The 14080-nt window shown below is 43.4% G+C and overlaps 2 protein-coding genes across 2 annotated transcripts in view; both read right to left on the bottom strand.

Moving 5' to 3' along the window:
* The window catches only part of rpl27 (ribosomal protein L27), a 106671-nt gene that overhangs the window by 40801 nt on the left and 51790 nt on the right, over nucleotides 1–14080 (bottom strand). The window lies entirely within an intron of this gene.
* Nucleotides 3961–14080, bottom strand: part of cacng2a (calcium channel, voltage-dependent, gamma subunit 2a) — a gene marked incomplete at its 5' end in the record, with an annotated part of 52594 nt that continues 42474 nt past the window's right edge. Inside the window, 2 exons of the mRNA XM_079281523.1 lie at nucleotides 3961–4737; nucleotides 6011–6151. Of these exons, the coding sequence (XP_079137649.1) occupies nucleotides 4202–4737; nucleotides 6011–6151 (677 nt within the window). The 3' untranslated portion in view covers nucleotides 3961–4201. The remainder of the gene's footprint in view (nucleotides 4738–6010; nucleotides 6152–14080) is intronic.

A 14080-nucleotide genomic window follows, 5' to 3' on the forward strand; every position in this document is an offset into this window, starting at 1 on the left:
ATTTGATGAATCTGCTGGCTTAGAGGGAAGCACTACTATCAAACAGAGCTGCATTCATGCTGTGAGTCCTTTTATTTGACTTATTTAGTCTTTTCCTGGGAACGACCTCCCTCTCTCCGCACTCAACACAAACATAAAGCACACCACAGTCCTGAAGCATGAACCCCTTTTGTCTCACAAATAGATTTGCTTTGTATATCTGCACATGTGAGCACTTCCTCACACACAAACACACTCACAGCAGTATGTCAGGCCCTGAAAGCAATGCTTTTAGGGCGGTGGTGTAGAAAGGTGTCTGGTGTTCTCTTTACAGGGAAACCGGCAGTAGAATAAACCTGGCGGTGTTATTGCAAACCTGTGTTTCTTTCTCAGGAATGTCTGCGAGACATCCCACGACTGTCTGTGTCTTACATGCCGTCTTCGCCGAGGCTTCTTACCTCGAAGAGAGAGAAAGAAAATATGCTGACTGGTGTATGACAGAGCTGCATCTGTGCAGGAGTCAAAACGAGCATGTAGTTTCTACAGAAAGAACGTTTTGATAAATTGTCAGCTCATGAGTCTCAGAAAAAAAGGGTTTCAAACGGGTTCCTCCTGAAAAGCTGACGCTCTGCCCAGAGCCTGGGTTCTTGTTAGCACCCATAGAAGGTTTTGGATAGAACCTTAAGGTAGGGTTCTGGGTGGAACCATTACACCATAGAAGAGTTCTACGTAGAACCTCTCATAGGTGGTTCTGGGTGGAACCCTTCCCAGAACGGTACAACCCTTTATGGTGGATTCTAGGTAGAACAGGTGGATCTTTTATATCCTTTAGCAGTAACCCAAACGTGGTTCCCCTATGGCGACAAGCCGAAGAACCCTACATGGTTGTAGTTGTAGCACTTTATTTCTAGGAGTGTTTGTACCTTAAACTCTGTGTTATACTTGTTTAATTAGCAGAAAGTGGAGGTCAAGGTGTTTTCTGACTCTATTCATCCATTTACAAACACACATGTCAACATCAGGGGGTTTTGTCGAGCAGTTTGAGAGTCCGTACTGATATTTTTGGAGTCTCCCAGTGGTCGATTACAGCGCGTTATCTCCACTTTACAACGGCAGGCAGAGGCTGTGGTTTGAGCAGAGCACCCAGGGTTTTATGTTTGACAACTCAGCTTTTATTTTTATGGCTGTATGAAGGCTGATGCCAATATATTTTAGAGTGAAGTTGCCAAAAGCCAATATTTTGTGTTGATATTCAGTGTCTGCAACAATTGGCCATTTACGAGCCTGGAGCTGTTTCTTATGTTTCTTCATTCCATGTCTTTCTTTCAAATCGGTTCTCAGTAACATAGAAGAACAAGAGCACACACACATTACACTCTCTATTACTTTTCTCTGTATAGTGCATTATAAACATACTTATAATGTGTTATATTCTGTTTATAGCATTCTATAATTATAGTTATAAGCACTTATACATATTCATTATGCTTTATAACAATAATCATGACACATTATGAAGCATTTGGTCTCAAACAGAATACACGTGAGGTGTCACAGAAATGTGTGAACAAAATGTTAACACAAACCTCTGACTAATTTGACACTGCATGACCCCCCTGCTTACTTTAACACATGCACACAGTTACAGAAATCATCAGTACTGGCGCTTTAAGCATCACAACATGCCTAACCCCAACACCTCCCCGAAACCTGATTCTAACTATAATCTTAAAACCAAGTTCAGCCATTCAAAGAAGTGAGAACCATTTAAAATGTCCCTATTGAGCAAGTCGGAAACTTAAACTGGTCCTCACATAGACAGAAGTGCAAGAACATACACACACCCACACACATACACTACTACTGTACTTGGGAGCACACAGCATTGACACACTTATTAACCCTTACTTTAACCTTAACAAAGCCTTAATTCTATCACTAATAAGTCTTAAACATAAATAAACTGGTGAACCTTGTGGGGACCTCATTATTTGTCCCCAGATGGAGGAGAGTCCCCACATTGTGACGATGTGAACTCCAATAACATCCCATCCCTTGTGTTCTTGATGGGGCCACGAGATGATTGAAGGGACAAGAATTATTTTCTTCATGACACATAATCAAATTATGTCTTGAGGGTCAAAGTTCATGCCTGACCTCGGAGAACATTAGTTTACACTCTTAACTAAACAGCAACTTACTTGCTTTTTCCCGATCTCATGGTCTTCATCAGCAATTGGAATTAGTTGTCTGTGGAGTTATCATCACAAGATCTAAGTGTGAAACTTTGGTAACGAAACTGGTGAAGGACAAAACAGTTAAAGGACAAAATAAAATCAGATGAAAGCTCTTTAAGACAGCAGGTAAGTGGACATTGAGCTCATATTATTTTGTCAAAATGCAGTTTTTTTCCACTGAATCTCTGAGATTTGCTTGTTTATTGTTCAATCGTCATTTCCTCTTAAATCCTTCAAATAAAACAATCAGAGACCAAAAAGTGTTAATGTCCATTATGAGGTCATGAGTAGACATTGCTTCATTTTAAAGGGCGAGAAGACAATCATGTTGCTTACCGTGAAGTCATTTAAGTCACATTTAGTTGTTTTTTTGCTGTCTGTAAAAAAGGAAACTTGTTGGAGATTTGATGATATGACAGACAGACAAGTGTTGGAGCTGAAAACAGGCGGGTGTTGTGAGGTAAAGTGTGTTTAGAGACACGCAGTGAAACTTGGTGATTTGTTCCCCCTAGGGTTCGTATTTTATTCATCAGGACTTGATGCATCCAAGTATAGGATCATTCGGTTTTGGCACCTTTAAAGATTTCATTTTCAATTTGAACAACACATTAAAAATCAAAAGAAACAAAGAAATGACTAAGGCTGTGTGACTTTTAAAAATAAAATACATACATACATATATTTATATATTTATAAATAAATCAGCCAAACCATTGAAAAAAGCAATTTTGTTCAATATAGTTTGTTTGGTTTGTCTCACGAAAGCAATAAATGAACTAAATAAATAAAAAAGAAAACATAAGAAAAATACACATGAAAACATTAATACTTTAAACTTTAGTGTCTTTGCTTTTTTCCGTTATAATTATTGACCTTTAAAACTTAAGTTTCTCAAGAGCAGATTTGCTGTAATTTTATAGCATGCATTTAATTTCTGAAATTGTGAGTCACCTAGCTTGTCTTGTACTATTTCATGTTGAAGTTGTTTTTATTTTTGTGTTTGGCGTCCTCTTCTTTTCCTTCCCCTCTGCTCCTTCCTTTTTTACTTTGTAGAAGTCGTGTTTGGAGTCTTTGTGAACTTTGACCTCTTTGGTTGGCTCTTTCTGTTGAGGGGTTCAACTCTCCCGTTACGACCCCCCCCCCCCCCCCCCAAAAAGAAAGCGAACAGGGACTGAGAAAAAGACGAGAAGGTTCTACGAAAAGAATCGATATTATTCTGCTGTTGGCTGCCTCGGGTGGCATCAGCCGCTGTGTACTGCTGCTACCTAAAGCTCCGTCTCTTGTTCTCAACCTTCACACCAGCAGGAACTGAAAGAGTCTTTTCTCATCTCACCCACAGCACTTGCTTTAGTTAACTTGTTTTTTCTTCTTTTTTGCTTCGGTAAAGTCTGTAACTCTTGATTATTAACGTAATAATGTATTTATAAAAGTAATACATTTATATATATATATATATATATATAGTACCTTTGTTAGAGATTACAGATTGGGCTAATTCTTACTGAATCCCAAACTGTAACAATTCACAGTTTTAATGCAAAAAATGAACAAAGGAGTCAATAAATAAAAGAGGTGTATATCTGAGCTTCACCTGTTGCTCTGACCAAACCTGTGGGGCTGAACTGTCAAACCAAAGGGCTATGAAATCATGAAATCTTTATCTCATAAATGCCCCCCCCCCCTCTCCTCCCACCCTCTCTTTAAGTGCCCAAAACCTCATAAACAGACCCTGCGCAAAAAAATGACAGATCTCACTCTCTCGGGACACCCTGACACATTCTCACTGTCCTGCCATTCAATCCAGGAACACAGCAGACTTGTTGAAACTCTCTCAACAATGGCAATGGAAACGTCATGCAGCTGAACAAAAAGAACAAATGTCTATAAACATGGAAATCCGTCTTCTCCCGGGGCTGTCTGCACCCACAGGGGTTCCCGTGTCTCCTGGTCTCTCCGCCGGGCTGCCCTGGCCTGCGTCGACTCCCTCATACCGGCGTGGTGCGGCGGTTGGCTGTGTTGGTCTGGCTCGAGTCTTTCAGGTCCTTCTGGATGCAGTTGTGGACTTGCAGGAAGTTGTGGTCCCTCTCCGAGTTGTAGGTGGCCGTGGGCGTGCCGGAGGACTTGAGGGTGTCCCGGGGCAGCGTGTACATGGAGATCTCCGTGGACGGCAGCGCGCTGAAGCCCTTGAGGCCCACCGGCGAGGTGTCGCGGGAGTGTGACGGGTCCGTGGAGCGGGAGGAGGAGCGCGAGCGACGCCTGTAGCGGTAGCGGTAGCTGGGGATTCGCGTTATGGCAGAGCCTTGGAGGTAGTCGGCTGCGCGCGCCCCGATTCTGAGCTGTCGATGGCGGTCGATGAACATGTGCACGGCCAGGACGCCCACCATCTCAGCCATGATGAAGGACAGGGCCCCGAAGTAGAAGGACCAGCCGTAAGAGTAGCTGTTCTTCTTCGATTCGCTTTTCGAAGGGTCCCCCGAGTTGGCTGATATGTACACGATGATCCCGATGATGTTGCTCAGGCCTGAAGGGCAGGATGGAGAGGGGTGGGTTATGGGTAATGAGTTTGTGTGGGAAACAAGACACAAAGTATCAGTCAGGATGCGCTCATGTACGCTTAACTTACTTTACACATCTTACCGAACATGTTCTGATTCATGCACTGTACACTAATCCTGTCCGGCTCTCCATCAAACATCCCTGATCGGAGACTTTCCCCTTGCAGCGAGAACCGAGAACTTTAGTTCTTTTGAAAGTGTATAACGTCAACCACATCCCATCATACATCCACACTTTTATATACTTTGACTTGTTAGTTGGTTAAGTCACACAGGGAGAAATGTTTGACGTGGTATCTGCGATGGATTGTAAGGAAAGTGTGTCAGGGACACCTTATTTTTAGAGATGAGTCCCAATGGAGGGCTGTTAGCCCAGCAACAGGATCAAGAGAAAAGAAAAGAGGGCAAGAGACAGAAGAACAGAAGAAGTGACTCGTAGCTGCAGTACAAGAGACGACCGGTGCTTATGTTATGTTTTTGCCTGGTGGTGTAATAATAATTACCTTGAAGTGATAACAACTTAAAGGAAACGTTTTTGGAAAAAACGCTGATTAAGTTTCCTGAGTTAAACGAGAGGATTAATCTAACTCTCGTGTCTGTAAATATGAAGTTACAGCCAGCACCCAGTTAGCTTAGCTTAGCACAGAGACTGGAACTAGCTAACCTGGCCTACCAATACCTCTTTGGTTCAAACAATAAATAACACGTTGATTGGTGTGTAGACGTAGGCGTAGATACAAACGGCTCTAAGGTCACGAAAACACAACGATTCTAATTTTCAGGTTATTATACACTAAAGAAAACATAGTTAATATTATATTCCATTTCTGTCAATAGATCCTCCTAAATGCTTTAAAGTACTCATCATTTAGAATGACCCATTTTGGATTCTTACATCACTGGATTATAATTATTGATTTATGGGTCGCTAAATATATAATAATTCATCATCATTTCTTGTATTTTGTATGAATAATCTAAAGTAACTAAAGCTGTCAGATAAATGAGGTAAATGAGATGTAGTGGAGTAGAAGTATAAAGCAGCATGAGATGGAAACACTCAAGTAAAGTACAAGTAGGCCTACCTCTTAAATAAATGTACTTCGTTACATTCCACCCCTCCAGGTTAGTGACAATGACACATTGTTCAATAAAAACAGGTCTAATTCAAAGACACGTTTGCAGAAAGAGGTGCCTGCACACTGAACCGATGCCTCGTGCGTTATGCTGTCGACTCACCTGCAGACACGAAGAAGATCCCTGCGCTGAGGATGATGTTGTGGCGTGACTTGTAGAACTCACTGGCAGCGATGCACAGGCCTCCCATGAAGAGCAGGATGACGCTGAGGATGGGGAAGATGCTGGAGGCTCGCACCGCACCTGGGAAATCAACGGAGGACAGAAGAAGAGGGAGAAGGGAGAATGGGATGTCATTTTTGGCGTTTGGTGGAGAACAGCCAACGGGGGGAACAGAGACAGAAGGGGAAATGGCAGGGATGAAACAAGCGATGAGGGTAAAGAAACAAAGAGAGAAAAAGCACATTAGAATCCATGTCAGCATCTGCTCCTTGTGTGTGAGCACATCCTAATCAACACCCCATCAGGCCTGTGAAAGACTCCATCAACACTGTCCAGTGAGTGTGTGTCCCCACAGTGAGCCTGTTACCCAACCTTATGTAATCACACCGCTGCGCCCTCTCCCTCTGTCTTCTCTCTGCACACTTCTCCGCAGACCACAGAGCTCACTGGCTGCTTCGTGTGGCATCGTGTGAAGTGCTACGGCGCTCTGGCATGCACATCAGCCGGGTCCGCAGTGCAGAGGGATGCAGCCCGTCACCCTTGAAGCTCAGCAGCGTCCTTGCAGCTAATTATCAAGAAGCAAAAAGAGGGAGATGATGCTCCTTTTGAGGTCGGGGTCAAAGAAGAGCTGCGCCCTCAGGTGTCAGGTGAAAGTAAGAGTCATGGTGGAGTTTGAGAAGCAGACAGTTGTTTGAGTCTTCCATCACCTCCAGCCATACCTCCCTCCCCCCCTCTCTCCTGTTTAACATGCACAGTTAAACTTTCATCAGGCTGGTTCAATTTTCACCACTTCACCTCATCTCCCCACGTGGCTGCCGCCTCAGCACTTTCGCAGCTTCTCCCCAAAGTGCTGACGGTGTTTGTGGGTGGCTGTGTGCTGAACTCGGCCGCCTGCACCTCCACAGGGACACAGCGGGGCTCCTGGCGGCCCATCTGCCTGCCTACCTGCTGCCATTCATCGCTCCCTCCTCCAGACTTAAATAAATAAAATACTCTCCTAGTTGAGTGGAAAGTTATTTCTCAGGTTCCCACATCACACTTGTCTGAGTTGCATATTGGACCACAAACGGCTTCTTATTTGACTTCTTCATCATGTGTTGTTTGGTGAAAATGTCGATGTCCCAGAGGCATTTATAGGGTTAAGGCAGCAGGGAAATAGTCATGAAATCGTCAGAGTTCCTGCTCACACTAGAAGGCACATGTTCACAGGTCTCATACGCTGTTTATTCAGCTTCAGGTGTGTGAAAATTGCATCTTTTTAGAGACGCTTTATTTGTTTTTGGGCATGATGTGAAACGGTCTCCAGGACGGAGCGATCAATCTGAATATCTGACGCCTATTCACCCCTGAGGTCAGAATACGAATGATTTTGGTGACCTAGTGACCTTTCTGCTTGTGCCACCATCATGTCAAAACCTTTCACTTGTCTAAATCGAATTGGTATGAAATGTGAGAATGTAAGAGAGTGCGCCGCGGCTCTTTTTCATCCATCAGCTTCATTTGCAGAGACAAAAGAAGGATAGAGGGCCAGACCAAATGTATCGATTAGTGACGGAGGGGCTGTTTAATAGTGCCGGATCTCAAGGTGACACAAACGTTTAAGAAACCTCGGAGAGGCTCCGGGCCTGACCTCTGACCTTACAAAATAATGTATGTAAACTGAGTTTGTTTGACTTGTGCTGCTTGCCTCAGTGAACATTGTTTTGTTGGGGAAACCCTGCAGCTTTTCATCATGAACTCAAACGTTCCCGGGTTCGAGTCTGGCTGACGACCATTTTTGCACCTTTTCCCTCAATTTCCTGTCATCTCTCTATTGTCATGTCCATAAATACTCAAACAACGTTATTTTGCTGCGGTTATTTTTCCCATTACTTTAAAACAGAGTTGACAACTGCAAAGTATTTATGATCCATTCATCAGAAAGGTCACAAAAAATAAGATCCTTTAGGTCTGTTAAACTTATAAAACCTCAAACTGCTAAACCAAATAAAGCTATTTAAGATTAGTCAGAATAAATGTCTGTGGAAACAGTTCATAAAAGGAGTTCACTCTCCCTTTAAAAATAACTAAATCTTGACAACTGTCTCATTTAGCACAATAGTATTAATTATCGTGACATCAGCTGCCTGATGAAGCCCACGTGATTTGAACTCTCCTTCAAACCGCATTAAATCCAAAGACATGAGGACTCGGTGTGGCAGCTGGTCTCTACACAACAAGTGCCTCAGGTTTGGAGAGCGTCTGAGACGTCTTGAAAGCAGTGATGGAGCTTTCCAGGGAAAGAGGATCCAACTCATTTGCATGGCCTTCGAGGATCAGCTGCCCCGCAGTGCTTCTCCAGTCCCGCACATTCTCTGTATTCACATCCACGTTCATGCAGCCCTTTGGAAAAAGTCTCGTGACTTTCACAGTGACCTCCCAGCATGCACTGTGCCTTCCCTGGTAATTGGTTTGGATTTTTTGGGGCAGGCAGAGAGACTGACAGGTGACAGACAGACAGGGACTCGTTTCTGCTGCGGACGGGTTCGTGCGGAAACAGCTCCACGATACTCTGTGTTTAACAGCGCTGCACAGCGTGAGACTACTGTATTGATTCGTTGTTACATGGAGCTGATGTTGACCTTTAACATCGTACTCTGTTGGCTGATGATGTCAGCCACCTCTGACATATTGAAGGTTTCCTCGTGATCTGACTAACGATCACGCAAAACAGTTTTGTATTTTACTTGTTTCAGCAGCTCATGGCGACTTGAAGTAAATAAGATATAATTGAGAGATAATGCCAATTCACAGTTATACCTTTAAGAAACCGTAGTCTTGTAGTAAGTGATGGTTTCATTCCTATCCTGGAACAAAATAAATCATTTTTATATGCATGTGATAAATGACACAGAACCGTTGTGCTTCTCTTAGTATGTAGCTTAATAAATACTAACAATTACACTTATTGTTGTCATCATAAAAGAATAAAAAGCACAAGGTCAGACTGCAAATTTCGACCCATTCTTGGCAAACTATATATTTTGCCCTACGGTGGACAAATGTATGATATACTGAAGTAAAAGCACCAATACAAATACTCCATGAAGTTACAACCTTGAGAATTAACTTTGCACAGCCCTGCGCAGAGGGCTTAAAGAGACAGGAGCTAAAACAGCACATTTCAGACAGATGGTGAAAGCAGGTTGATTCAGACAGTATGAGGAAAATAACGTGTTTCTTGACAATGAAAGCATGTAAATATGTTCCAGTAGAAACCTAAAATACAAGCATGAGCCTGACAATGAGCATGATGCATCTCTTTTAACACTGATGTATCACGATAGGCCTCGTTTATTCCTGCTGCGTCTGTGCACGAGTAGACCTTTACTGTTGTAGCTGGTGGAGGTGGAGCTAGTTTTGTGCCAACTTCGCGCTCAAAGATTAAAACTTTATCAATGGTGCAACTTTAGTGACACAGTCAACTGCTCGAGTCCTGGGAAAGAGCCTCAGCGACGCTCCCGGGTGGTAAAACGGTGTCAATCTCCGGCTGCTGCAAAAACAACAACCAGTCCAAATGAAAAATGAAAGCTGTGACCTCGGTGCTGAGAGCTAACGACAGCGGCGACCTGCGCAGCGTCTTGTGCTTCAGAAGCCCTCGCCTCGGCACACATGAAAGGATGCTCGAGGGAGCCTGTGATTAGCACCGCGGTCGGCGTTTTGATGTGGGTCGAGGTCGCCATCACAGAGAGCGCTGCATCTTCTGTTTGCCCCCCCGACACCCACATTCATGTGACACCCAGTGAAGGAGTGTTTCTGGGGCTGAACAACAGCTCTCAGCTGATTACACATTAGAATGCATTTGAACAGGATTTCTGGTCGTTCCTTTTGAAAGTAGAGCCCTTTGCTAAACCGCTTTCCCGACTAACTAGGCACAGCCAGGCCTGTCGAGCTGCCTTGTTTTGTGGAGTGACAGGTTTAGCTTGAAAAGTAGCTGCTCAGGATGAGATCATCTGCTGTGTGAGAACATATAGAAGCTACTGTTCCAGAGTTTAGATCTAACGTGACCACTTTTGCATCACAGTCAGCTTTATTGGCAGGCATGAGTACACAAACTAGGAACTCTTTTTTGGTTGCTCACTCGAGCTGTAGTTGGCTGAGGTTGAGCTCATGTTGAACTTATTTTCATTGTGGATTAATCTGCTCATTATTTTATCCACTAATTGATTGATTGATTGTTTAGTTTGTAAAAAGTCTGGAAATAGTGAGAAATGCCGTCAGAGTCACCCAGAGCCCAAAGCGACTCCTTCACAATGTCTGTTGTGTTCAACAAACAGTCCAGACCTCAATATTATTATTATTATTAAATAAAAGCAGCAAAATCGTCATATTTGTGAAGCTGGAACTATGAAATGTTCTAATCACAACAGACGCCAAATAAGGTTCTGTCAAAAGATGAACCGACGAATCGTATCGGCTGCAATTGTATGTTTTGAGTGCAAAACTCTTCATTCGTAAAGTAGTTCATCTACATTCCTCTCCTGATTGAGATCCAACTGGGGTACATTCACAGTTTAAATAATAGGAAGTTGCACCAAAGCTCAACTCAAGAGACTGAATGTTTGAAGGAAGAAAAAACGAAATGACATCTTTTCTCAAACTCTCAACTGGCTTCTATTTTCCTGTTTTCCTTGTGATGATTGACACTCTTCTATTTACCACCGGTATCGCTGGTTGTTTCCTGTCAGTTGCCAAAATGAGAATTGGCACACGCGTGTACTTTCCCCCAGATGGAGGAAATCTCATCTACTTTGATTTTATTGAGCAATAACACTGAATATTGTCAGTATTTGGTTTCCCTGATCCTTCATATACACACGTAGAAAGAGGCGAGGAGTTTCCCGGACTTTTGAAAGTAAGAAAGAAGAATGAAAGTGAGAATTAATTCCCAAAGCTTCTTGTTCCAGCTTCATTTCTGTGGACAAAATCCCTTTGAACGTACATGGAAGTAAAACCAAATGGCTGCACCAGTGATGCTTTAGGTGTGTCCTATTAAAGGGGAAAGTATTTTGTATGTTATATTTTGTGATTCATTGAGATCACTTTGTAGGAATCTGTTTCACTTTGTCATTTAAAGCTAGAGTCGGTAATCTTTTTCGAAAATCTTTTTTTGTTTTTTTGAAATTTGTTGAAATTCTCTTATTTAGCAATGAATTAATCAAAAGCTCTGACAAAACAAAGGTGATTATGAATCCCGCTGCTTTTCTTGGAAAGCCCCACCCTGCGTAGCTGGTTGAGGAAGAGACTCTTGTTAAGGTTAGGCCGAGGCTTAGGTTCAGGTGAGCCCATGGGTCAGGGCATTCATAATAACGGGGCGTCTGTAAAAAGTCCGTCCATGCTTGCTGCTAGCTACTTTCATTAGAAAAGAGTTGAGCAACACAGTGCTGAGTTTTTCTTTTGGATCATTTTCATAGCCGTTAGCTCCGCCCTGTCGTCCTGCCAGCATGCGTGCCAACCAGCTCCCAGAGACACAGGGGGAGAGTGGATACTGTGTGTGCTGTATCGATTGGCACGGCTGCAGCTCAGGCTGGTGTCCGAGCGCTGGCACTCTTCAGCGCCGGCTGACAAACAACGTAATGAGACTCAACACCCATGCCGGCCTCGTGGCCGGGTTTCTGCAGCAGCGAGTCCTCCTCGGTGTCGCTGTGGCTTCACGCATGCAACCTGAGTAACAAACGGAAAATAATATGAAGAGTTTCATGCACTGCAGCCAAGACTCACACTGCACACACACACACACACGCACACGCACACACGCACACACACACACACACACACGCACGTGTGTGTGTGTTCTCTCTCTCTCTCTCTCTCTCTCTCTCTCTCTCTCTCCTTCTCTGTCTCTCTCTCTCCTTTTCTCTCTCTCTCTCTCTCTCTCTCTCTCTCTCTCTCTCTCTCTCCTTCTCTCTCTCTCACCCTCTCCTCTTCTCCCTCTCTCTTTCATTGACAGGGTTGAGAGGAAATTAGCATTGGCTCTTAATCAGCCTCCCCCAGCCCAGAATGTGCTGATGTGCAGGACAGGGTCACGCTAATCAGGTGCCTCAGCTCCCAGGCACATTGATTTAATACTACAAACGCTTATTGATCCCCTCCACACCTCCTCCTCCTCCTCCTCTTCCTCAATACTGAGCCATTGCATCGTCCTCGTCCTGACCAGAAGCTTGTTGTCCCTCAGCCCCCGACTCTCACCCTTCTCAATCTGCCCCTGAACACCCCTCCCTTCAAACATCCACAAAACATCTCCGAGGGAGGCTGTGTTAAAACGTGTCAAACGCTGTGCATAAGCAAAGAAAATTAGCTTTGGTGGCTGAATTCACAATTTGCAAGAATGCTTACGCAGCGTTCAGCCTGCAGCTAAAAGCTTATGTGTCCTGACAACACAGCTCGCAGGCAGAATGCAATTTGACTTTGAATTGATTATAAAATAAGTGCAAGTCTCCCTCGCTGGCATTTATAAACGGGAACAAGAGTGAGAGCTGAGATGTTCAGATTTGACGTTTTTAAGACGCCTCTGGGAATTCATTATTACGATATTTTGTGTCTCATTCGTTGTATTTACACTCATTTATGTCGTCTTGTTTTGTTTCTATTGGCAGTTTCTTTCAACTCTTCCCCGTTCCTCTTCTCATAACTTCCAATGGATATCCACTAATTTATTTTAAATGTTCATAAAAGTTACAACAATCAGATGTATGGTTAAACTCAGTTTTATCATACAATTTGACATTTTCCTTGAAACAAGACTGATTTGAACCATCCAGGTTTTTTAGCGTCGATTAGACAGAAAATTAATCACAACCCAATTTTTCTAATTTGAGTATTTGCGTTTTTTTAAGTCCTGATGGAACATTTAGAATATTTATGTTTTGGACTGTTGGACGGACAAAACAAGCAATATGAACCATTTTACTGACCAAATGATTCATAGAGGAAAAAGAGATTAGTCTGTTGCTGTGTAGTCGTTCATCTGCAAAAGCTTGTGGCTGTTTGAAAAAGTTTTCATGGTGAAGACGGCATTTGAGCCAATCCACTCAAAACGTACACGATTCAAGGTTATTTCATGTCCAGAGATCCTTTTAAAAACATCCAAATCTTCCAAAAACCTCTCCAGCCTAAATTCAAAGCAGATTTGATCCTGAACTGAATTATGTGTCACGATCAGAAATGATCAAAAGCGTCACAGAAGGTAAAGGCCATAAAAGGAGTGTTTGCTTGCAGAGGGAAACCAACACAAAGAGGGAATTTCATACGAGGAAGAAAACTCACTTTCTCAGTGCTCGTTGCATTGCTGCAGATTAAACCAGCCAACAGGGCAGAAAGGAGTTCAAATGCAACATACAACATTAATGCAGCACTAATATGAATCCAGAAACATCACATGTAATATTAAAACACTGACGGGAACATTTTAATGCATTACGAGTACTTTTTGATGACATGTACTTTTTCTCAAGGTTTTGAACCCAGGACCTTCACTTGTAGTGGAGTATTTTCACAGTGTGGTATTAGTACTTTTACTTAAAGGATCTGAATCCTTCTTCCGCCACTGGACGTCCACTGACGATCCCCACACACACATACGCTGCACCATTAGAGCCCACGGTCCTCCCACTGAGTGCTGCTGTGTCATATTAACACAACACACAGACGGGCCAGGAACACAGTTACAGAGCTCCCTCACGCTGGAATCACTTCACGTGACAGACCCGCTCAGACAATTAAAGTTCCCTCCACAGAACACATTTCAATTCCTGTAATTACCCTCCACTCCACCGCTGCTGTCCCCACAGCTCACGCCTGGACGTCTGCGTGACAGCCAGAGCGTAGCGTGGCCAAACATCACACACCAGCGGGGGCAGTGAACGCCACACCGAGGGAGGCCTGAGCTCAGATTCTTCCCTTTGGTCAAATGATGAACACGATTATTCTGCTCAACACAGAGATCTCAAATATATACGTGTAAACCCCTTT

Source organism: Melanostigma gelatinosum (assembly GCF_949748355.1).
Source record: "Melanostigma gelatinosum genome assembly, chromosome: 13".
Lineage (NCBI taxonomy): Eukaryota > Metazoa > Chordata > Actinopteri > Perciformes > Zoarcidae > Melanostigma > Melanostigma gelatinosum.